Source organism: Carassius carassius, chromosome 16, assembly GCF_963082965.1.
Source record: "Carassius carassius chromosome 16, fCarCar2.1, whole genome shotgun sequence".
In the NCBI taxonomy this organism is placed as follows: Eukaryota; Metazoa; Chordata; class Actinopteri; order Cypriniformes; family Cyprinidae; genus Carassius; species Carassius carassius.
The window spans coordinates 21,569,460-21,596,132 of NC_081770.1; the positions used below are offsets into that span (position 1 = coordinate 21,569,460).

General features: G+C 36.5%; 2 protein-coding genes across 3 annotated transcripts in view; both read right to left on the reverse strand.

Annotated features, from left to right (window-relative positions):
* Nucleotides 1-2,153, reverse strand: part of dot1l (DOT1-like histone H3K79 methyltransferase) — a 31,490-nt gene extending 29,337 nt beyond the window's left edge. Inside the window, exons 1-2 of one of the 2 annotated variants that reach the window (XM_059569543.1) lie at nucleotides 1,912-2,153; nucleotides 1,739-1,834 (exon numbers count right to left, since the gene is read on the reverse strand). In XM_059569543.1, coding sequence (XP_059425526.1) covers nucleotides 1,739-1,819 — 81 coding nt within the window. In that variant the 5' untranslated portion in view covers nucleotides 1,820-1,834; nucleotides 1,912-2,153. Of the gene's footprint in view, nucleotides 1-1,738 lie in introns of both variants that reach the window. The other variant, XM_059569544.1, reaches the window with a different exon arrangement.
* A 7,235-nt stretch (nucleotides 2,154-9,388) lies between these two features.
* ell (elongation factor RNA polymerase II) overlaps nucleotides 9,389-26,673 on the reverse strand; it is a 35,675-nt gene continuing 18,390 nt past the window's right edge. Inside the window, exons 3-12 of the mRNA XM_059569549.1 lie at nucleotides 22,865-22,986; nucleotides 19,928-20,091; nucleotides 18,429-18,670; nucleotides 17,905-18,029; nucleotides 14,158-14,248; nucleotides 13,198-13,747; nucleotides 11,501-11,567; nucleotides 11,190-11,361; nucleotides 9,630-9,674; nucleotides 9,389-9,526 (exon numbers count right to left, since the gene is read on the reverse strand). Coding sequence (XP_059425532.1) covers nucleotides 9,410-9,526; nucleotides 9,630-9,674; nucleotides 11,190-11,361; nucleotides 11,501-11,567; nucleotides 13,198-13,747; nucleotides 14,158-14,248; nucleotides 17,905-18,029; nucleotides 18,429-18,670; nucleotides 19,928-20,091; nucleotides 22,865-22,986 — 1,695 coding nt within the window. The 3' untranslated portion in view covers nucleotides 9,389-9,409. The remainder of the gene's footprint in view (nucleotides 9,527-9,629; nucleotides 9,675-11,189; nucleotides 11,362-11,500; nucleotides 11,568-13,197; nucleotides 13,748-14,157; nucleotides 14,249-17,904; nucleotides 18,030-18,428; nucleotides 18,671-19,927; nucleotides 20,092-22,864; nucleotides 22,987-26,673) is intronic.

Genomic DNA, 26,673 nt, shown 5'->3' on the forward strand with positions numbered 1-26,673 from the left:
GTGTTTTTAGTACAACAGTACAGGATAAGTAACACACTAAATATTTAACACTAAGAGTTGGGAGTACATTCGATGTGTAATAATAGCAGCTAACAATCTTCAATAATAATGTATATGCTGGAAAGCAAACTTTAAAAGACAATATTCGAGTCCAGCAGGCTTTACAACCCCTTTGTTCCCAATAAAAAGTCAGTTATTGTCAAACTTCCTAGAGTGAATCCTGCACACCAGCTTGTTTTTCAAGAAATATCAGCCATACAGGCTACACTATGACACGGTTCCTTGTCAGGATGTACCCAAATGGTAACCAAAACATAGCACTATCCCAAGCAAACCCGTTTTTAGACATCAGTGACAAACTTGACACGTCCAGAACGGTACACAATACTTCAAAAGATCCCAAATGTTGTCATACTAGAAAGATACAACCGCGAAACAATGTAAAGGAAATATCAAAACTGTGAAAAACCGTAAGATACCCATATTACGTGACACAAATAAAAGATGTCAATAAAACACACAGATACCGTCCACTCGCCTTTTGTTGAACACCCTCCGTGTGATATTGAGCCGGCACGAAGCTTATTTCACCCTAAAACATCCACTACAGTTCTGCACACACACCCACACTTATGGCGGATATTTACAATGTTTAAGATATCTAGAGCTTGACGGCAGTTAGTGTTGGGTAAAACGCGATAAAGTCCTACTATCTGACTGTTAGCATGATGGCTAACGTGAATTCCAGCCTCCAGAATTTTTTTTTTAAACGCAGTCATACAAACTATCGTTTACGCCTGAATGTGTGCATTAATGAACGCGTAAAACAGTTCGTTTGTCAATAGCCTCGCGTTTCTGAAGTGAATTAATACGTGTTTATAGACACACAAACACACACTCTTTGCAATGGCAGGTTATGGTTTGTGGCGGTGTCTCAAACTCTCGTGAGCTGACTACCTAGTGAGTGAAACACGCTCGCGCTTAAGGTCAACTCAAATCTTATGGTAAATAAACAATATTTTTAAAAAAACGACGTAAGACTTGTTTGGATATTTCGTTTGAGTGAATATTATTATGACTTGCTCATAACATCCAAAAATAAACCCATTTGTCAACTAACGTAGCTGTCCTTAAAAGGGTAACTGACAAATGAAAATAATTCAAATTCCAAAGATTTGAATCACAACAAAGACGTCATTTGTTTTTATTTACGCGTTAAATCGTATCGGAACGGCTTAGTCAGTAATAAACATGTTATATACGTTGGTTGTTGTGTCGGCAAGACAGCTTACTAAGATTTGAAACACAGCCACTGTACGAGACGGCCAACTGGGTCAGCAGGCTACACACAGGGTGCATTTCCTGCAATTCAGATATTAATATTAGCTGAGGTGATAACAGATTTTAAAACGAAACAATTATGTAATTTCAAGTCTAACGGCAGTGTTTAGTGGTCTACCGAACACCTTTATGAACAGATAACGTTACACGTTTAGGATACATTCAACGCCTTCACGATGTATTTACTCTCTCATGTCCAAATTTTAAGCGGTTCTTGGTTCTTATAACACTAATTTAGAAACAAGCACATTTTACAAATCAAAACAAGATATGCATACACTATGCACAGCATGTACTCGTTGTTCTCTGACCCACTTCGCTTGATCGCAAGGGAATCCCGGTGTTGGACTCGGCTTGTATTAAAACAATAATACTTTTACAATAATACGTTACTTACATAAACAGGTAAGGGCCACGGATAGCCTGCAGCTTCGGCTCCGACCGGAGACTTCAGTTTTAACTCCAGCTTGTCTCCCATTCTCCCCAAATAGAGCTAACGGACGAGACACAAACTAGAGTAAGAGCATTTCCGTAAAAAAAAACACCGGGTTTAACGCGATAGAATCCCACGTTGGATATCGCAGGCCGCGGGTGATTTCACACAGTCGTGCCACGCGATTCGGTCGGTTTGAATCCGACCTGCCCCGGTGTTTTAGAGAAAATGATCGATTAAGCCGTGCGGCTGCTCCGTCTTGGTAGTACCGCCGCCATCTTGACCGGCTCACGATGAAAAAAAAAATGCGCCCGAGTGTGTGTATGTGTGTGTTGGTGGTGGTGGGAGGCCCGACTCATTTCTTCGAATCGGTTCTTTTGAACAATTCTTGTAAAAAACGTCTCAGATGAATCTTTTACGTCACCGAAAGCTTACTGGCGTCCACTCGCATTTGGCTCCAAACTCTTACTGATAACGTTCGGGTTCATACACACTCTTTCTGTTTATACAAAATTAATAAATCAAATTAGGGTAAGTAAATTATGACAATTTTCATTTTTTTGGTAAATATCCCTAACGAATCGCTCTCAACTGTTTTGGCAAGCGGTTCAAACGATTCATTGAAAAGATCCGACTCGCGTGAACGATTCGTTCGTTCGTGTGTGGTGCACAGGCCGTACCATCAAAACCGAAACGAAAGGGAGAGTGGAAATTGGTATGTATAAAACTAGAGGGGCGAGGCGTCTGTTCTCCGACACACACACGGCGGGGATTTCTCCGCGACAACTCTCTCACATTGGCTGGGTAACGATGACACGGATCGACAATTAACCGGGCGGTTTGAATCAGGATGCCGGTGCCAATAACCGTTGAATGGGCGGGATATACCATTTTTTCCCCCAGCACATGTGCAGAATGTGAAGGACCCATGTTTACTATCAGGTTCAGTTTGCTAGACCGTTACCTTAAAATGAAGGGAGAGAACGTGAAGTGAAACTTATACATTAGGTTTCTTTTTAGATAGCACTTTTATAAATTTTCTTGAAAAGATTTGAGAAATTATTTAAAATGATGGTGGCATAAATGAAAATCAACATTCGTGTAAACTTATAAAGAGCATGAAATCCACAGACAGATAGATAGATAGATAGATAGATAGATAGATAGATAGATAGATAGATAGATAGATAGATAGATAGATAGATACACAGACAGACAGACAGAGACAGATAGATAGATAGATAGATAGATAGATAGATAGATAGATAGATAGACAGATAGACAGACAGATAGATAGATAGATAGCTAGACAGAGACAGACAGATAGATAGACAGACAGACAGACAAAGACAGACAGATATATAGACAGAGACAGACAGATAGATAGACAGACAGATAAATACATAGACAGACACAGACAGATAGATAGACAGACACAGATAGACAGACAGAGACAGACAGACAGACAGATAGATAGATAGATAGACAGAGACAGACAGATAGATAGACAGACAGATAGACAGACAGACAGACAGATATATACAGATAGATAGACAGAGACAGACAGATAGATAGACAGACAGATAAATACATAGACAGACACAGACAGATAGATAGACAGACACAGTAGGGAAACAGACAGACAGATAGACAGACACAGACAGACCGACAGACAGATAGATAGCTAAATGTATGTATTTACACAACACACATAACTCTATCTGTCTGTCTCTATCTGTCTATCTATCTATCTATCTGTCTATCTATCTATCTAGTTTTAAGTTAAGATATCTTGAAAAATCTCAGATCATAACAATAAGCAGCTGCCTCATCCTTAAAAAAACCCTAAACAGGTGTTTAGACGACATCAAGACAAAATAACTTTATTAAATTTTTTACCACTACTGAAATGTTAGTTTCTAATCTAAAGAAACACGACAGGATAATATAATAAATATAAATTAAAAGTCTTTGTTACTTAATACTTTTACAGCAATTGTCAGTGTATTTGATTGACATTGCTATTTATTTTGTTTCAGTTAGTTATCAGTTGTTTATATACATCTAATATGTATATTTTATTTCAGCAACTAAACACATTTAAATAATTTGAGTTAATAATAAAAACACTGGAAGTAGTATTGTATTTTAAAGTAGGCTAGATTTGTGTGTTGTGGCTCAGCCACTCTATTAAAATAAATAAATAAATAAAACAAATAAAACCGAGGATAGAACTAGGCCCAATAAAACTAAAATACATTCTAATAATAAATATTTTTTAAGAAAAAAAGAAAAATACATAGTTTATTTAAAAATATGAATAAATGTTAACGATGCATCTGGAAACATGTCTCAACTTATGAGATTCTTTTTTTCTTCTTGAAGAATCAAAGTAAATGACCTCTTCGCTAAAATGAATCAAACTTCCCAAAACTACTTGACAATGAAAACATTTTCTAAGTTTGGAACATTTAATTCCAAAAAAAAAAAAAAAAATGATAGCCTGAATGCAATGTAAGTCGCTTTGGACAAAGGCGTCTGCTAAATGCATAAATTTAATTTTATTTTATTTAATATAATGTGACCTGCTGTTATTACTAGGCTATTCTATTTACATGTCAGATTCAGATTGTGTCTTGTCAACATGATTCCAGGCATATTAAATATGTAAACATTTCAGGATATCACACTCCATATGTGGATACCCAATTAAATGTGTTGTTCCTCACTCAACTAACGACAAACAGCTTGTTTATGAACAGCAAACCCAGCCTAACCATGGACGCAGAGCTATATTAAAACTACATTCCCACAACCTTGAGGGAAACGTAAACGCGGTCTTTAAGAGCGCAATTTGCGGACCTAAGCAAACAGGAAGGAAAGCCTTAAATCTTGAGGGCGTCTTCCAGCTGTCAGGTGTCTCGGTGTGTCGTAACGGGATGAACGAGGACAGGGATAGACGTAAATGAGGCAGGAACGAGAGGCTGGGTCCGCGCCAGACTGAACTCACTGACTCTCCTCGAGCTCCCCTAAAATTGAGGCCAACGTAGAGGCGTTGGAGCCAAACTCAGTTCTGTGAAGCCAGCTGAGGATTTCACACGACATTTCCCTGAGCATACATCCAAATGCGTCTTCCTCTCAGGGTTTAGTATTTGTTACGGATGTGTTTATAAAGCGCGAGGGGTTCGAGTACCAAATGAGGCACAAAAAGCCACTGGGGTAGGTAAGTACAGGTTATGATATTTAGGAACAGATATTAAGTCCCATTTACCCAGAGAAATTGTCCCACTGGAAGTAAATAAGGGAAGTATGACAGCTTGATTTAAAAAAAAAACCTGTGGTGCCATCTAGTGCGCGTTGATTGAACTGAGGGGTCTCTGCATTATACAGTTGCTGGTCATATAATTAAAATATAATCAAAAAGTTTATTTCACGAATTCCATTCAAAAATTTAAACTTATTATATTCATTCATTACACACAGACTGATATATTTCAAATGTTTCTTTCTTTTAATTTTGATTATTATAACTGACAACTAAGTAACATGCCAAATTCAGTATCTCAGAAGATTAGAATATAACTTAAGACCAATACAAAGAAAGCGTTTTTAGAAATCTTGGCCAACTGAAAAGTGTGAACATAAAAAGTATGAGCATGTAAAGCACTCAATACTTAGTTGGGGCTCCTTTTGTCTGAATTACTGCAACAATGCAGTGTGGCATGGAGTCGATCAGTCTGTGGCACTGCTCAGGTGTTATGAGAGCCCAGGTTGATCTGACAGTGGCCTTCAGCTCTTCTGCATTGTTGGGTCTGGGATATCGCATCTTTCTCTTCACAATACCCCATAGATTTTCAGGCAAGTTTGCTGGCTAATTAAGAACAAGAATACCATGGTCTTTAAACCAGGTACTGGTAGCTTTGGCACTGTGTGCAGGTGCCAAGTCCTGTTGGAAAATGAAATCTGCATCTCCAAAAAGTTGGAAGCAGCAGGAAACATGAAGTGCTCTAAAACTTCCTGGTATAGGGCTGTGTTGACCTTGGACCTCAGAAAACACAGTGGACCAACCCCAGCAGATGACATGGCACCCCAAACCATCACTGACTGTGGAAACATTACACCGTACCTCAAGCAACCTCAAGATTGTGTGCCTCTCCTCTCTTCCTCCAGATTCTGGGACCCTGATTTCCAAAGGAAATGCAAAATTTACTTTCATCAGAGAACATAACTTTGGACTACTCAGCAGCAGTCCAGTCCTTTTTGTCTTTAGCTCAAGTGAAAAACTTCTGACGCTGTCTGTTGTTCAACAGTGGCTTGACACAAGGAATGTGACAGCTGAAACCCATGTCTTGCATATGTCTGTGCGTAGTGGTTCTTGAAGCACTGACTCCAGCTGCAGTCCACTTTTTCTGAATCTCCCCCACATTTTCGAATGGGTTTTGTTTCACAATCCTCCCCAGGGTGCGGTTATCCCTATTGCTTGTACACTTTTTTTCTACCACATCTTTTCCTTCCCTTCGCCTCTCTATTAATGTGCTTGGACACAGCTCTGTGAACAGCCAGCCTCTTTTGCAATGACCTTTTGTGTCTTGCCCTCCTTGTGCAAGGTGTCAATGGTCATCCTTTGGACAACTGTCAAGTCAGTAGTCTTCCCCATGATTGTGTAGCCTTCAGAACTAGACTGAGAGACCATTTAAAGGCCTTTGCAGGTGTTTTGAGTTAATTAACTGATTAGAGTGTGGCACCTGGTGTCTTCAATATTGAACCTTTTCACAATATTCTAATTTTCTGAGATACTGAATTTGGGATTTTCCTTAGTTGTCAGTTATAATCATCAAAATTTAAAAGACAAACATTTGAAATATACAAGTCTGTGTGTAATGAATGAATATAATATACAAGTTTCACTTTTTGAATGGTATTTGTGAAATAATCAAATTTTTGATGATATTTTAATTATATGACCAGCACCTGTATGGCCAAAGTAAAGGCTGATGCCATCTTTACCCAGTTGATTTAAGGCTGCTCTGTGCATGCTCAAAATTGAGTGTAAAGACACAAATGGCAAATAAAATCCAAACTAAATGATGCCTTCTTGAACCCACCTCAGCCCCTAGTATCACAGTATGCAATTTCTGTGTAAAATGCTTTTATGCCACTTCTGAGCAGCATTAAACGGTCTGTGTAAAGATGTCTAAATACCACTTGAAAAGCACTGTGCTGCTTCATAATGCTGCATAAAAGGCGAAGTAAATTATGGCTGCTCTGACCCACCTCAGCCCCTAGTATGAAACTACTGTATTAAGGTGCAATTGTTGTGTAAAGGTGTAAATGCATTTATGCCACCTTTGAGCTGCATTAAACCATCTGTGTAAAGACACCTAAATGCCTCTTCAGAAGTGCATCAGAGCCACTTTTGCAGTATAAATTCCGTGCTGGTGTTGTATTAGTTAACAGCAAAAAGAGCAAACGAGGTAAAAAAAAAAAACATCATTAGGAGGACATACAAAACATTAGAATAAAACGCAAGTTTTTCCAAGAATTTTATTGAAATACCAAGATAAATTTCAGTCCCATATTTCAAAAAGCACGCTTTGGGTTTTAGCATTGACATCAAGCCTTAGTCCCAAAGCTCCTCCCACTCCCTTTATTTTTATTATTATTTTTTGTTGTTGTTGCTGAAACAGCAACATATTTAATCTGATCCAAACCTATACAACAGGTCATTTGGCACATTTCCCCCCCAAGTTGTCTCATTTTTTCAAAGTATCGTAGCGGTTTCAAATCCAAACAAAAGTCATTCGTATTTGTCGTTGAATTTGTGCATCATTTTCAGACCATTTCTGCATGAAACACAAAAGACCAAAAAGCAGATCATGATCGGTTCTGAAAAAAAAAAATTGTGTTTTGTGTGGTAAATTTGTGATTGAGAATTATTCTCAGTTAATTCGTAAGTCAAATTCAACTATTTTAATTTTTGCAATCCCGCTCCTAAAATTGCAACACTGAACCAAAGCGGACCAGGTAAATTCAGGGTTGAAATTTTATAAATATTTGTCTTGAATATTAAACAGCAGTGTAAATCCGCTGCAAACACTGGCCTTAACCCTTTCTTGTGTCTTCAACAGTCAGAAAGCATGCATACACAGACAAGGCAAGTGTCTCCTTGCAACAAAACCCAGGTAAGAGTAACAGCAAGAGGCTGAGCAAAGTGCTGAATTTTAATATTTAAACATAAGAGTTCAGATATCAGAAGTACAACTGATGGTTCAACAGGAGCCGACAGATGAGCAACTTGTGGTCGAGCGTCCACAGGTAACGCGAGGAGCACGTCAGAGGTTTGTAACGGATCCTCCACGATGAGATGTCTTAATGGAATTTAACAGTCATCTCGTAACGAAAACACTGTCAGAAGTATTCAACCCCCCCACAAATACTCAGTATTCAAGCAAGCATTGAATTGCTAAAGGGTTCAGACAGCTAGCCAAGGTTGCGTTTCTACCATTTTTGCGTCGTCTTCACCAACCAGCCCTCAAGGCTGCGTTAAAGGGATACAATCGCTATTTTCTGGAAGAATACCAAGAAAGTTTGGCCACAAATGTGATATGTTACACAGTCACACTTGTAACTAGCAATACTGGATTACTGCAGATACCCGAGGCACAATTTTACAAGATTTGCCACAACTGATTCATGATTGGGTTGTGATCAAGTCATATGTTTTTCAGTTAAAAGCGTAAAATATTGTAAAAATGTGCCAACATCGAAGCGCTCCATCGTCTTTTGAATGGCGAGTTCATTCATATGGAGTTCTACCATGGTAATACTGATACTGTCAAAGCCTTTAAACAGATGGTTATCTCCTTCCCATAGGCATCCGATTCAGGTCCATTGCACCTGGTCTAGCACATTGCACAAAATAAGGAGCCAAATAGTGCTATTTCAGACACTACAGCACTCTAAGAAAAGAAAACGGGAGGTGGGGGGGGGTGTACTGCATTAGGGATCTCTCAAAAAATCCAAGGCAGCTTTTGCATAAAATACTGACTGATTCAAGAAAGAGAGACCAAAAGGGACGGGATGAGATGTTTTAGCACTCATAATCGGACTTATGTATCCCTATGGAAGACGAAAATAAATATAAAAGAAAAATAAAATATAGGACCTTCCATTTTAGTACATACAGAAAAAAAAAAATCCATTTAATTTTTACTTCTAAACCTTAAACTCTGAGATTCTGGGAATGGGTTTTGGTTATCCCTGTTCGGAAGAGATCTCCAAAGAACAGTTTTTCCTTTCACACTCGGAGACCTTTGATAAGGGAAGGAAGCTGGCAACCAATCCCATAATGCATTAGGCTACACAGGTAAGCATGGCTGAGTACGCCCATTTCCCGAGTCCCATTAAATAAAAAAAATAAAAAAAAGACGAAATCCGTGGGTGTCCTCACTAGAGCACTTGACCCACTACGAAAAAAAAAAAAAAAAGGAAATCATTTTCGTGGCATTTTACATTAGTACAACTTGTTTTTAGAGCAAGCCAAAAAAAACAACAAAAATCCAGAGATTTCCCTCTCTCTCTCTCAAGAGAGACAAAGATTAAGGAGAAAAAAAATTGAGAAAAAAAATCTTGTTATTAGTGGCAGTTTTGCAGTTGCTGTTGATCATATTCTGCTATCAGTTTTTTAATGTGTGCCAGTTTGTTGTGTAGGTATTCACAGCGGTTCTTCTCTTGGCTATAGTTTGGATTAGCCTGGGAAGAAAAAAATTAAAATGAAAAGAATGTGATGAGTATTTCAAACTTGATATACGTTGGATGTTACATAACGAAAATTGGGAAGAGACGGTCAGCTTACCTTTTTGATTTTGCGATACTCTTCAAGTATCTGATTGTGGATTGTCTGTGAAAAGAACAAACATTTCGTTACAATGAAGCTCCTGCTCGGATACAGTAGTTTGAAATGTGTAATCGGATTGAATACAGGCAGAGTTGTCTGATATTTTTAGATGAACTCTTCAAATTGTGTTCAGTCTCTTTTGGCCATTCTTCAAATTGTGTTCAGGTTTACAGAACGCTTTAGGATAAATGTAGCTTCTCGAATCATATCCAGTAGTGTCATATAATAGTCTTAAATAACTTGGGTAAAGTCTGTTGAATGTCTTTAAACACTGTAAAATGTGTTCAATGGTACTTTAAAACAAATTAACTAAAATTTTAAATAAATACATGCTTTTTATTATTATTATTTCTGCTGGCTTCAGATGTCCATTGGGCCCAACGACCATAATCATAATTATGTATACATTTTTTTATTTTATTAAAATGTTCCTGTCTAAAATAGTCTGCTGCTTTTAAACACTCAAAGTCTTCCAGTTTTGTCCGCTGGATCTACACAAATCATTTCAGGTATAAGAAGTGTTTGAACATTGCTTCAACTAGCGAAGAAACAAATTTTTATTTGAATCATCACTCAGTAGGTTAGTTAACCATGGATTAGTATAGCTTTGAAAGCTTTTGTCTTTCAAACACATTAAAATGCACAAATTTGCGTTTTTACTTATTTACATTTAAAGCAGGCATTCCAAAAAGTGAGAGGAATAGATTTAATGGTTTAATTTTAAAATAATTTTAATTAAATTAATACTTGTAAAATAAACATTATTTGAACCCCAGTTTGGGAAACCGTTTCTTACTCTGTTTTTTTATATCAGTATGGTACAAGATTATCCTATTTAAATCAATGTGATAAATGATTTAGGCCAAAAGTAATCTGATTACATTACCTAAAATGTGTAATGTAAAGGATTACATCACGAACTACAAAAATGACATGCAATTTGGATTTATTAACAGACTACAATTTCTCAGTCATCCATCCAGCTCAGTGTATAATGCACATACATTTCCTCTCGTGTTTTTCCCTTTTTAGTGGTTTTGTTAGACAATGTTGCTTACTTTTTTCTAGCCAGATCTGGCAACACAGTTTTACAGCTATGATATAAGTGGCAGTTCTGTCAGCTGACCCCGAAACTCTCCCACTGGGCCCAACGCCAGAGGGCCATCCTCATTATCGAGCCCTATAAACGATTATGACTGCGTGCAGGAGAAATAAATGATCCTTCTGACATTCTGCTCCGGTTATTTAACATTATTGCCTCTAATCATTCGGTTGATTGTGTCGTTTATTCATTACGCTCCAAGACTACATTGTTTTTCTTCTCTTACCATTTGCATAGTAATGTTCATCAAGATGAAAAAAATGACACTAGGACTCCAGAACTACGCTTTAATTTCTCATTTTCCAGAGTAAGATGCAACTACTGGGACAAGGCAGGGGCTGACAGCATATTAATAAAAAATAAGGAAGTTGTAATCGTGTGTGGATGGATGCACTGCATTTTCAGTTTGAAGATACCTTATACTTGTCTGTGCCTTGCTGGAGTTGTTTGAGCTGGGAGTCGAGTATAGTGAACTGTCGGGTGATGCTCTCGATCCGTGCGTGGAGGCCCCGGTACTCGCTGTACTCTGCGTTGAAGTCGTTTTTGTAACTCTGACGTTGCTCTTGAGAGCTTATCACCGTGTACTTTCTGTTGAGGAAACAAAGCATAAAAAAAACATTGTCATAAAAGTTTAATGTTATTTTCTTTCGGTTATACAACGCACTTTTTCCTAACAAACCTGACGCAAAAGGTAACCGCAATGTGTAATGTACAAAGAGATGCTTACAATAAATAGTCTGCCGTCTCAGACGATGACGCAGGGATACTGGAGCTGTTGCACGTTCCGTTCAGACCTGAAAAGAAACATAAGGTGAATTCAAGGACAGAGTTTTATCCTGCAGACTGAGGGACAAGGACAGAGCACTGTGACGTCAGTCCAGAATTATACTGGAGAGAAAAAGAAAAACCTGCTAGAAACAACCTGAAGGGGGTTTCAACATTTTTACAATTCACTAATTGGTGGGCAGTGGTGTATAAAGTACCTGAAAGCCATAGAAGTACAGATATCGTACCAGAAAATGACTTTGGTAGAAGTTGAAGTCATCGTTTAGAATATTAGCTCAAGTGGTAGAGCATTGCCTTATCAAGGTTGGGGGTTCGATTCCCCAGGAAAACATGATAGGTAAAAATTGATAGCCTGAATGCACTATAAGTCACTTTGGATAAAAGCGTGTGCTAAATGCATAAATTAAAAAAGTCTTAAAGTATGTGATATTTATTGTACTTAAGTACGAAAAGTATTTTTATAATCTTAAATGTACTAAAGTATTTAAAGTACAAGTAAATGCAAAAATTGAAAAGAAGAAAATAAATATATATATTAAAAAAATTTCATACACAGCTTGAGTAGCAAGATTGTCTTCGGTTTTAACAATTTCTTCCATTTTGTATTTTTGGTTAAGCAGCAGCACTTTATCCGGTACTTATTTCAACATAAGAAAACTTTTCTGGAGTCTTTTAGTTTTTAACATAAAACGTTGAACACTAATATTTGAAATAAATAAAAAAGTCTAAATGTGAAATGAATGAGTCATTGAGATTCAACCGATTCATTCAAACGACTGATTCATTCAGGAACATAGTATTTGACTTTGTTAATGAGTGAATCACTGAATCATTTATTCAACCAATTCGTTCAAACGGCTGATTCATTCAGAAACATAGTATTTGACTTTGTTAATGAGTGAATCACTGAATCATTTATTCAACCGATTCGTTCAAACGGCTGATTCATTCAATAAGTAAACACCGTACATTGCTCAGAGATGCAAAAAATACTACCAAAAAATACTCAAGTACTGTAACGAAGTATTATTACTTCATTACATTACACCACTGTTGGTGGGATGTTTTAACTAATCAGTCACACTGGCTGACTAGGTCAGTTGCTAAACTAATACCGTATTTTCTGGACTATAAGTCGCACTTTTTTTTCATCGTTTGGCTGGTCCTGTGACTTATAGTCAGGTGCGACTTATTTATCAAAATTAATTTGACATGAACCAAGAGAAAGCATTACCGTCTACAGCCACGAGAGGGCGCTCTATGTTTTCAGAGGCTACAGGAGCACTGAGCAGCATACAGCGCCCCCTCGCGGCTATAGACGGTAATGTTTTATCTTGGTTCTAAATAAATGCTACTTATAGTCCAGTGAGACTTATATATGTTTTTTTTCCTTGTCATGATGTATTTTTGGACTGATGAGACTTATACTTGGGTGCGACTTATAGTCCGAAAAATACGGTCATTGACTGGTTGGTGGACTGTCTAAATGACTATTCAACCTAATTATCTCATAGAGTCTGTCAACATAAACGGATCTAATCAAGACTAGATTCAAGTTTGACAAAAGTTTGTCCGTGTACTACTTTCTGAGATCATAAGCCTTGACATCATAAATGATTCAGAGAAACTGATCCACACCTGGGCTCCTATCGCTCGTCGTGATGTCACAGGGTTTCCTCTGGTCCAAGCCACGGTCTTCATCAACTCTCCTCTCCTTCTTCATGTCCCGCTCTCGGCCCCTATCTTTCTCCTTGGACTTGTCTTTGTCCTTGTGTTTTTTGGACTTCTTCTTAGACTTGCCATGCAGGGAGGGTTGAGCACTCTGGGTCTGAGAGCAGTCCAGGCTGCTGTGGGCCGGGGACATGGAGCTCAGCCCTTCTTCTTGCGTTGTGGAGTGAGGGACAAACGACGAGGGCTGACTCAGTCTCTCCGCCACCGCCGCCTCCTGACTATCACAGTCTCGGCCGTTGGAGTCATTGCTGACGTCTGAAAGGGGGTCAAAGGGTCGGGAGATCTCCAGCGGAGGGAAGTGGGAGCTCGAGGACGTCTCAGCTGATTGAGAGCTAGAGGAGTCATTCACATTGGACGAGCTCAGTTTGCCGTTAATGAGCCCTGTAGACTTGCTGGCTAGGTGCGATATTCTGGGTTTCTTATTGGCCAGGGGATCGATGAACTCTGCAGGTCGTTTCTGTTGGATGCGAGCAATGATTGTTCGTAAAACTGGGACGGTTTAAACAGTCAAATATTAAATAGCGATTCAATTTCAGCATTTTAGAGAGAGAGAAAATGAAATTTAACATGAGTATCATATTTTGGTGAAAGATTAGTTAAAACTTCAGAATAACACAATACAGAATCATGCACACTAAAATGATTTTATTTGTTAGCAAAACAATGCTTGTGTTAGTGCATAAGAGAGGCGTTGGGCATCTCCACAAAAAATAAATAAGTAAAAGAAATCAGAGGCGGAGTATTTTTTTTTGAACAATTATGAAGAAATGTGAGAGCAGGAAAGGATTAACCCTTGAAAATTTCCTCAATCTACGCAGATCAATCATAACCGGATTTGATGTGTCTAAAAGGGGTCAAAAGGCTGACCTGAGAGGGCGAGCTGCTGGCCGGCTCCTTGTGTGGGCTGACCGGACTCTCCCCAGACACAGGGCCACTGCTCTGAGGCTTACACAGTTTTCTGCAGGGAACGAAAGACAGACAATCATTAGTTTTAAAGAGCCAAGGAACCGGCCTTTATTCAACAATTTCTTTGTCACATGGACCATTTTAATGATGTCCTTACTACCTTTCTGGGTCTTGAACGGGTCAGATCTGTTGCGCTCTACTGAGGGTCAGAAAGCTCTCGGATTTCATCAAAAATATCTTAATTTGTGTTCAGAAAATGAACAGATTTGAAAGGTTTTTAAACGACACAATTTTCATTTTTGGGTGAACTATCCCTTTAAATTCTGACAGATAATAGACAATATTTGACATTCGTTAATCCCATCTGCACTTGCCAAAAGTGTCTTTTTGCGAAAGTCTTATTTGATTACCAATAACAAGATGTTGGTTACACAAATATTGTCCATGACTTGTCAACAACATTTTTGACTAGTATTCATGAAGACCAAACCAGATGAAGCAGTTTAAGGAACTTTGGAAATTGCATTTCTTTACAAATTAAACTAAATTAACTGGCCTTAATAAGATTGTAACAAACTGGTGTGCGATATATACCAGTTAAAACAATACAAACACCAAAATGTGTCAAGCACAAATAAATACAAATTCGTCAGGTGGTATAAATTGTGTTGTTTGTCGCGGTTATGTGAAACACCACCACATGGTAGAGAATAGGCACCAGTGATGCGTGGGTTGATCCAAAATGAGCGGGTGCCTGCGGTCACCCGCGGTTAAGAGTCACCAAAAATATTTTTAATGATATTTGGGTTGCGGTCGGTCGGGTCGTTTGAAATAAAAATAATTTATATAGTACTAGACACATTTTTGAAATACATAGGCCTACACTTTATTGGCTGAATAACTTTTAGCTTTTAACTTTTTAAAAGATTTTAGTTTTGTGTAAATTGTATCCTAATTTTGATAAATGTTTTATCAATCAGTTGCCCGTATTTAATAAATAAATAACAGACAATGTAATAAGGCGCTGGCAGCTTCACTTGCATTGCATGTGAACTAAACTCAGCATGTGCCTCACAGATTTGAGAAAAATAGGATATATATTACAGAAAGTTTGAAATGTCTTCTTTTAAACGAAAATATTCAAACCAAAATAAATGGGCTACTCTCTGGCGTTCATGGCGAGTCCGCATCGTCAACTTCATCTTTGCAGCGACACAGAAAACACCAGTTTATTACTAAATTAAATGACTTGCATATTTTCGAACCAGCAGGCCATTCTGGGTTGAGTGAGACCCCACGGAATGAGTGAGCGGATCGGGATATTCAAAACTGCGCTCTCCGCTCACGAGCTCGGATCAGAACAAACTCGAGCCTCAATGTCTGCTGACCTTGCAGAAACATACAAATAGACTTAGCCAGACTAGGCTATTTTAGTACAAATTATGAGCTTACTGACGATTTTTTATAATTCTTGACAATTATAATATATTAAGTTTTTTTTTTTTTTGGCCTAGTTAGTTTTGCCTACATTCCTATGGCCCAATGACGCTACGATGAGCATTTACTGCTTTTTAAAAATGCGGGTCAGGTACAATATTTTATTTTTATTTTTTTGGTGTCCGAGTTGCGGGCGGGTTAGTTGAAAATGTCGGTCGGGTGCGGGTTATTAATACATTGACCCGCGCATCACTGATAGGCACTCCAAACACTTTACGCAATTTAGTTTTCCATCGAAATGTGCATATTTTGATGTCAAAGGCACTAAGAGCTCTTAAAAATTCAGTTCCGCTAAAAATAAATCATTTACTCACCTTCAAGTTGTTCCAAACCCATTTCTTTCTTTCATCTGTTCAACACAAAGACAACATTTTGATGAATGTTGGTAACCAAATAGTTGCTGGTAGCCGCTGACTTCTATAGTATGGAAAAATATATACTACAGGCTACCATCAATTGTTTAGTTACCAACATTCTTCAAAATAGTGTCTTTTCTTTACTTCAGCAAAAAAAAAAAAAGAGAAACTCATACAGGTTTGGACCAACAAGGTGATGACAGAACTTTATTTTGGCAGAACTACCAACTTTAAAACATTTAATGCCTTCAAACACAAGTTTATAATGCTGCTTGAGGTTTGTATGTCAACAGGGGGCAGTATGACATGGGCCAATGCTTCCCAATAGCAGGCCCTGCCTCCATCAAGGGTAAACAGACAGGGGACTATGCCTGAGAGTAGGAGGCATGAGTCGCTACAGTCGCTGTCGAACTGTGTGTGCCCATGCATGGCCGGACCTTGGACCCGTGCCACCCACACACATGGATCAGCATGTGCTGGAATAAGGTTGCATCACTACCCTCCCGACTGCACACAGCCACAGCTCGTCCACGAACGGATGGGAAAGTGGGTGGGTGCGAGAAGGAGGGGGTTGTGCGGACGTAAAAGGGCCGTCAGCTGATAAGCATCGCCACCGGGTTTCAAAGTGCAAGCGTGTGGAGTGTGCTCCACCTGGGTGTTGGGTTTGTTTCTGGCAAATATTTCCATTTTGTTTTGAACAGATATCACAACACCATGTTCTCAACAGTCTAGCACGCAGCACAACCTTCTCTAAATTTAGCTTTCCAGGGTCCAGTCTTCTGCCGCCAGAGTTCATGGGAACCCAGACTTCTCCATGTAGAGCCAATGAAGAGCTCGGAGAACAAGGGTGAATGCAGCTGTACAACTAATACAGTGGGCAAATAAAGGTTCTTGGAGGTATTGTGATCAACTATTGCACCATATAACAGCATCAAATTGTATACATTTTATGTAAAATCCTACTAAATGGCAGAGAATGAATACTCAAATCACTTAACATTTTATATATATATATATTTAATAAATAAAAAATACTTGTATACTGGAGAATAACCTGATTATATAATTAACCATTTCACTGTAAGAGGCAAATGAGTCCTGCTGCATAATGTACATGTATAAATAAATTTGGAGTAGGAGCCAAAATAAAATAATGTTTAAGGGTGTGCACGATAAATATCGGCCGATAATGAATGCGCATCTCGTCAGTAAAGCCGGTTCTCTAATCAGCGGTAAACACCATCAGGTGCATGATTTAACAGAGCAGCTGTTACTACACAGAGCCGTTGTTAACTGACAAGCTGCGCAAATCTACGTTCATTATCAGCTTGGATTTGCGCAGCTTGTCAAAAAAAAAAAAAAAAAAAAAAAAGACACCCATTAGGAGTGGAGAATATAAAAATTTAAATAACACAAAAATGTAAAATACTTACCAATACCACTGTTTCATAAATGAATACCAAGGTGAAAATACATTAGGAGTAGGACATAATAATAAAAAACATAAGTAATATTTAAAAATAAAAATACAAAGTAAAAATCACTAAACACACACCGCCTAGTTACATGAAATTAATACAAAGAGAAAAGAAAACATCAGGATTAGGAGTCAAAATTAAAATAACAAATAGAATAAAAATCACCTTTTTTTTTGCTTTGAAATTATGTATTAATACATCAGAGGAAGTTAAAATAAAATAATGTGCAAATAGAAGTAATCAAAGAAAATAAAATAATTTAAAAGAAAACTATTAAAATCACTTAAAATAATTAAAGAAAAAAATACTATTTCTATTCATTTCAAAGACAAAAAATAAAAAATATATATATTTTTCACTGTAAATGTGAAGCTTACCGTACAAGAATTCTCTTCAGGATCTGCTGGTCCACCTCGGTATAACCAGGCCAGTCCTTCTGGACTTCCTTAAACAAACAATCCTTCAATGTGAAGGTGCTGTCCTTACTATTCAGGTTAGCCACCTACACCCGGCCAGAAAAACACAGCAAAATAAAACCAGGCTTAAGCCTTTGACTTTCTAAAAATAAGAGTACAAGCGTTGCCTTTCAACACCAGCACAGAAAAGCAAACTACACAACACTGGCCTGCTGACAGCCTGCGTGTTATATACTCCGGCTTTACACAGGGCTAAGCTTGTTTGTATATTTAATGACAAATGTGTCTAGGTTCAGCCTTTATGTCCAAGTAGAATTCAAAAACATGACTTTGAACGGTCCAAACAAACTAAATGAGTCATAAACCAAAACTATAACTTCAAGAGGTTCTTGGTTTCTCCGGCTATGCTCAGAATATGTATAGTGTGCAGTATGTATGTAGCTGAATAAAGTTATCACACGGTATTTTCAGCACTGGTTATGAACCTGTTGCAGGAGGCTGTCCAGCGTCTCCTTGTCCTGAGGAGACAGGCCTTCCTTGGTGAGCCGCACCAGGAGTTCAGGTTTGCGGTAGGGTTTTAGGGCCAGTAAATGCACCAGCCGTTCCCTCAGGGGCCGCGGCGGGCTCTTCTTCTGACTGCTGGAGATGATGACCGGCCGTGAGGTCCGTCGTGACGGTGCCACATCAGACACAACCGTTATCGGCTTCCGGATCTGTACACGCTTCCCTGAACAGCCAAGAGAAGAGAGAGAAAAAAAGAGAAGAGGTTATGTAACGAGGTCAAAAAGGACATTTGATTTAATGTTAAATGAACAGACAACGCATTTATTGCACACGTGTAGACACTTTTTAAACTGCATTTTAATAAATACAACAACTTTACACGTTCTGCAAAAATGACTTTACAGACTTAACCTTACGGATACAAAATACAGTAAGTCTTACATGTTTACTTTGACAATTTATTTAAAATGTGAAAATATTTTATGAAATTGTATATAAAATGTAGAATATATAGAAAATATTACAAAAAGAAAATTCATAATTGATTCATAAATTGATTTTGGGCCACATTCAGCAGTGTTAAACTAAACAAAATGCATATAATTGCAATATTTATATTTTTTAAATTTCATTCTTAATCTAAAAAAGAAATAAAAGTACAAATTTTTTAATAGTTTAAAAGATTACAAATTAAATTACTACATTAAAAAAAAAAAAAAATTATAAATAAAGTTTTATTCCAAATATATAAATAATTTAATTTATATTCTTGCGGGGTAAAAAGGTAATTTATTCAGATTCAAGAACTTTGGATTAAAGTTTTTTAAACTATAATTAAAAAAAAAAAAGATTTCAAATATGTAAATAACAGTCTTCTTTCATTACTGCTGAATGTGGCCCAAATCCATTTTTTTAAGTCAAAATTATATCTTTATTATTCATTTGATTTCAAAACAAATATATAAATTGACATTTTAAATAATAATAAAATTCTACATTTTATTAAAACTAACACTCTCTTATATAAATATATTAATATATAAATTACCTGTATAAATTAAAAATAAAATATTGATTAAATCAATTATAAATAATTCAAATTTAAAACATTAAAATAACCCATTTAATAAATAAAGCATCTTAAGTATTACATAATATAATTTAGATTTGAGCTTGTTTCTTTGCACAGCCCGTGTCGTGACTGCGGATCAGTGGGAATGTATTGAGCTGACTGATTTTGCTCATTACGTGTCTTTGGTGAAAGCTAGTGTTTGTCAATGATAGTTTTAGGCGTCTCATCAGTGAGCACCGGAACAGACAGCTTCATAAATTATGTAGCACGCTGCAGTTCCAGACATGTGGAGATGCACTGGCTCCAATCGCCCCCTTCCACCCGTCTATGCACACTATGTGTAAACACAGCAGATTTTGACCAGCTGAAGGCCAAGGAACGTGACGGCAAGAGATGCGTCAAACCTACCCACGTATCTCCCGCCGGGCTTGATGACGATGGCTCCACGGCTGCGGGTTTCCTCCTCGGCCTGAGCCATGCTTTGCCTGGCTTTCTGGTAGGAGTCGTCCGTGGCGCACACTGTGATTTTGTCCTGGATCCCTCCCAGGCAGTCCAGCTGTATGCTCCCTTCGCTGGAGAGAGATCAAGCCTGTCAGATACTGACTGCACCTCCAGCTCACCAGTTATCCACTTTCAAATGTGTGGCCATGGCTCATTGACAGCCCGGGTGGTGGGATGGGCGTCCTCTAAGAGAGAGGTTTCTTACAGCCGCCTCATCCACCTTGAAACCCTGCCAGCTGCCTCCGAGTCAAAACATCTGATCACAGTCAATGCACAGAGCAAAACAGCTTATCTGCAATATAGGCAAGTTGGCAGGTTTTCTGAGCTAGTCCGAAACACGTCCTGCATAGTTTAGCTGATAGACATCACGATGTTGAGCCGGTGTTGCAATCACAGACTGTTCATTATCAAAATAAAACGCAGTCAGCCAAACATGAATTTAAAGAGTCTGTAGTATAACCGGTCTACAGCTGCTGCGTGCCAAGTGCATTTTTTCGCATGTGAAGAGGATGATTTTTTCCGTCGATATGCGAAGGCACATGAAGCCTAGTCTACATTATAAATAGTTTAACACTGAAATGTGTTGTGAATATGAAAACATTGGATTTGTGCCGAATGAGAGAGGAACGTTAGCCCAACGGTACTTTCAGTTTCGCACTTGTTAATGCCTAATAATTAATTGTTTTTTTATTATTAAATATTATATAAAAACACTAAAAACTATATTGACATTTCTACCAATATACATTTGGTTTGAAAGGTCAACTAATGAGTTGATCTAGAATTTCTGTTGTTGTGTTTTAACTTCAAAATCAAACTCAAAAAATGAAATGTGCATTAACAAAAAAAAAAAAGTTAATAAAATTATGGAAACCGTAGAGATAAAAAGTTGTTTTCCGAAGTTATACACCTAAATCTTATACATTTACATTATTTTATTCATTAAAGAATCCTGAAAAACTAAAATCTGGGTTTCCACAAAAATATTACGCAGGCAGCACAACTGTTTTTAACATTTTTAAGAAGAAAATAAAAGTAAAGAGATGAATGCTGAATGATTTTTGAAGCATCATGTGACTGGAGTGAAGACTGCCGAAAATTCAGCTTTGAATCATAGGAATAAATTACATTTTAAAATATATTCAAATAGAAAAGTGTTGTTTTAACGCGTAATAATATTTTACAATATTAATGTATTACTATATTTCTGATCAAATAAAATGTAGCTTTGGTGAGCATGAAAGACGTTTTCCCAAAAAAAAAAAAAAAAAAAAAAAAAACACTTGAACAGTAGCATGTAAGATTCTAATTTAAAAATCCAATAAATACTTTTAATAAAAATGAAAAACCAAACTCACTAGTCGACCTGATTAACCAAACATTAACGGACACCTCACACAGAGAGGGGCGATATACAGTACTGGTAGAGATTTTGGACTATTGTTTGTATTGCAGTTAGACATGACATACCTCTGCTACGTGGTCACAAAATATATCATTTGCATGCGTTTTTAAGCATTGTGGTTTAAAAACAAATGACTTTAAGCTAATAAAATGCAATCAGCAGTGAAAGAGAGCTCAATTCGCTAGATGCGTGCGCAGTCCGAGAGGCGCATGTAGAGTTATTTTTACTCCTTTATAGGCCTTGAACCATTAAATACATACACTTGTATACATGTCAAAATGCCCACCTTTGCAAGTATCCTATAAACACTGTAGTTTAGTTCTTAATTGAAAACAAACAGCCGAGAAAGAAAACGTGTAACAGTACATTGGCAGCTCTTAAAGTGACAGCAATCTAACAGGAATGCAGTCTGTCATTCATGTTAATCGAACAACAAGAGAAAATCTTTCTCTGCTCTTGACTCAATCACTTTTGTAACTTTAATTTTAAGAATAAATATATATTAAAATTTAGACCGTGAAGAATATGCAGTGTATTTATACGTTTGACTACAATTCGGATTTCTACAATGTAGCATTTCTTATTTGTTCTACCATAGTTTTTTTTCCTCCTATTTCTTGTAATTAGTTTCTTATTCTCTTAAAATCGCTGACTATTTACTTGTTATATAAGGATAGTACTAGTTTTTTGTGATATTAACACTGCTGACAATAATGATGAAACTTCTATGATAGCAACATTTTTGGGACCAAAGACCTTAAAGAGCTTTATAAATTACATACAATAAGCGCACTTTCATTAGGTGCAAGCGTCAGCTAAATTACAAATTGGCAAATTACGAGGCCCGACAGGCTGAACAGAGTGAAAAGTTGGACTAATAATATGAGAAAGCCAGTGAAACATTAACACGGATCTACAACAAAAGGCCAATTCAACAGAAAGGGAGCAGTAATTGTGCAACCTGTTTTAGCTTCGACATCGTAAGATTGAAAAACTGTCTTTCATCTCACGGTGACGTTGAATAAAGATTGTGGCTTAAGATAAAACACTGTAAGGGAATCACAGAGTTCACAAGGAAACATTAGGCCTGAACTTCTGCTGACCCTTCGGGCTTCTTACGAACATTTGAAGACATTAACAGCGAGTCTGCATTCGGATTTCTTGTTTCTTCCTCATTTGGTTGGACAATTGGCCAAATTCAATTTATTCTCTCTGTTCTGGTGTTCGTCCAGTAGCGTGAACAGAGAAAGGAACAGATGGCGCTCAAAGATGCCATGGATGCAATCACAAAGAGTTTTTAACACTCAAACATCAGATCAACTGTTTTCATGGCAACATTTCCTTTGCAAATACAAACACTTGTATAGAATTCGTTACAGTACCTTGAGAGGGTCGTGAATCTGTTGAAATAAATCATGTGGTTTAATGTTGCTTCTTACCTTGTAATATACTGCTGTATGCAGTCGAAGCTGCCCTGGGGATTGTCCTTCCCCACATTGGACAGGTAGAACGTAAACGTTCGCAGCTCATTTGGATTCTCTGACTGCGGTATTGAGATTTTCTGTTGACACAGAACAGAAGAACAGCCAATATAAGCACCGAGACAGACGAGCGAGAGAGAAACAGCTGCTTAGTACAAAATGGCTTACACAGATTTACCTGTATTTATTTTTGTATGAAGAAAAAAAAACACAAATAAAATAAAAAGAATTATAAATCTAAATATGAATAAAAGATCAAAACTAAATATCTAAAAAAGAACAATTCCAAATACAAATTGAATAAAAACATTTAAGAAGTACATTAATATAAATACTATAAGAAAATGAATAAGTGCATAAATGTAAAATCTCTGTATGAATAAACAAAAAAAATAAATAAATATAAAAATATATAGATCAAAATAAAACATCTATGAATATATAAAATGAATAGCCTAAATCAAAATAAATTAAAATATACACAAATCAAATACTAAAATATATAAATGAATTTATAAATCAAATATAGATACTCAAAATACGAATAAATTAACAAAAATCTTAAATATATGAATCTAAATGAACAAACAACACACAAAAAAACTGAATAAATTAAGTTAACATTAGACCAAATTCCAACCGGTTTGAGATCATGGTAGATGGTGTGTGTGTGTCTCTGTGTGTGTGTGTGTCTCATCCATGAGTTTTCCTACAGTGACCAAACTGCTGTTTGTGGCCCTCAGGGGCCTTCTGTAATCTCCAGCCATTAATGTGCAACCACACAGACCAACAGCAGCACACCTGAGAAGACGGCAAACAAACGAGTCTCCGACTCGGCATCGTGAGCCAAACTACAGCCATCAACTGAGCGGCGGCAGCAGCTGTCACACACACACACACACACACACACACACACACACACACACACACACACACGCCAGTCATTTACAGCACTTTCCTGACACTCGCTTTGTGTGACTGGCCACACTGTTGGCCTTGTTAAATAAATGAAAAAAATACAATATTCACTGCATCCCAAGCAGCAACAAGAGAAGTGTGAACTGGTCTAGATGTGTGAGCTCCTGCACAGTAGACAAATCTCCTTAAACTCAGCTAAAACAGACCTTTAACACCATTACAAAGATAATGATAAATTCATTTAAAATGTGTAAATTACATCACATTATATTAGTATTGTTTATAAGTACTCTAATTTTAACTCATTTATTCGCTTTACATTTACATAATTATTCACATTTTAAAAAGACGTGCACAAGTAACAATTTCATTTTTTTTTTATCAAATATTTTTCAAGTATGTCTGTATGAGGTTTTTATCATTATTTAAAATTGACAGTTGTCAATTAATGAACAAATTTAAATAAACTGGCATGCATCTTAATGTACATAAGTAGGACACTATAACAAAAATAGCATTTGATATAAATATCACAACATGTTTAAGTATTATACAAAATATTACTACAAGAGAGCATGAGTTCACAATAAATAATCTAATTCTTTGATAAATTTACATTATACAGGATTTAAATTATACTACTACTAGTAATAATAATAACAATAATAACATTGTTATTGTTATTTTACATAATAAAGTATAACAATATACTATTTAATAAACATTTAACTACATAAATTATTATTATTACATAAGTGTCAGCTAATAATAAATGTAATTTATTGATAATTTACATTATACATAATTTCAATTAATACTAATACTACCAATAACAAAAAATATATATATATAGGATTAAAATATTAAAGGTTTATTACATTAAATTATTATTAGTATTATTACTATTATGAGAACTGGTTACTAAACTCAATTTATTGATCATTTACATTGTATATCTCAATTAACTTAACAACAACAAACAACATTTTATATAATTTAAATATAATTGCAATACCAGTATTAAATATAATTGCAATAAAGTCTATTGTTATTAGCATTTTTCTTATTCCATTCTAAAAATGATCAGCTTTATCAATAAAAAAAATAAGACTTAATTATTCAAATAATAATAGACGACAACAACAAGGACGCTATAAATTGAAATATATTTAAAGTATTTATTGCTATTATTTGTTAAAGAACGTAGTTGATCACTTACCAAATTCACCAGTTTTATTAATTAAATCACACCAATTAATTAATTCCAATTTTTTATATATTTTTTAATTTGATTGAAAACAGTACATTAACATTGTAAATCCTTTATAGAAACCCGTCTGGTAACGTGGCGCTCCATTGCTGTGGGTGAGCTGTCATTAAAGAGCGTGGCCCTGACAGAGGCGCTGGAGGACCCCTGCAACGGAACACTCTGTGCCGTCTCTCTCGCTCTCTCACATACACACGGTTAACTCAAGGTTCCTCACACTCACACGTGTGTGGCCTGCAGGTGGCCGTTTAGAAATAAACGGGCCGTGTCCGAGGCTCGCTCAGCTCAACGCTTCACTTCGCTCTTCACACTGCCACACCAGAGATTCAGCAAGCTCTGCCTCTAACAATCACGACTTATATTAGCAGTTAACGCCTTTTCATTTGTTGCATTTTATTACCCGCCTTGGCTGAAACGTTGCAGCTTTAGTTGTTAAAATTGCAATTCTTATTTCTTCATTCAGAAAGCATGAGACGGCTCCTGACTTCAGTTTGTAGATGTCTGCGCTTAGAGGAAAAAACCCACAGAAGAGAGGAAGAGCTTGAGTCACAGGCCAAAAAACATGACGCACTTCAAAGTGTGAAATCCAGTTCACTTAAAAGTCAGCGCTAGTAACGTTTAGCATGGAGTGGCTTACAGAGGCCAAAACTAGCGTCTCAATCCACCGGGGCAACAAACTGTGATCTGAGAAGAGACAGACTGAACTTAAAACTTCAACTTAATTCCCGGGTTATTTCTCTATTATTTTTTATTATTTATTTTACTTTATCAAAATAATAATTACATATTTTTATAAATTAAGCTTAAAATAAATAAAAAAAATCCCAAAACTTTTAATAATTTATTAGTTTTAAAATGAGATTTACATTACCGTTTGAAAATGCGGGGTCAGAGAAAAGAAAAAGGTTTTAAAAGTCTCTTTTGCTCACTAAGCATGCATTTGTTTGGAGTTGATTAAAAATGCAGTAAAAACACTAAGTGATTTTTATTGCGATTACAATTGTATTTGCTTTTAAATAAAATAATTACATGTATAAAATTTTATAAATTAAACTATTAAATTTACTCAACTTTATTTTTAATTACTTTATAAAATGTACACTATTTTTGAACATTTGGGGTCAGTATTTGTTTTGTTTTTAAAAATCTTGTGCTCACCAAGGCTCTGCATTTATTTGATTAAAAATGTAGTAAAATCAGTGAAATCATTAAAGATTATAGCAAACAAAAAATAACTACTTTGTATTTTTAGATATTTTAAAAATCTAGTTAATTTCCAAATGTTTAAAACAGTTGTGCTGCTTACTATCAGTGAAAACTTTTACGTATTTATGGTGTTTCTCTGTAATTGTTATTTTTAGTGTTTTATTTAAATTAGGCAAAATAGTTTAGAAAAAAAAAAAAAAAATAATAATAATAATAATAATAATAATAATAATAATTCGGCCAAACCATGAAAATAAGGACTGCTTCATTGGTATTTGCCAGAACTTTTGCCAGATGGGTATCTGCCCAATTTCTAGTCTACTAAAGAAACGTCATTTTGAAAGTCATGAGGCGAGTAAATGACAGATTTGTAATT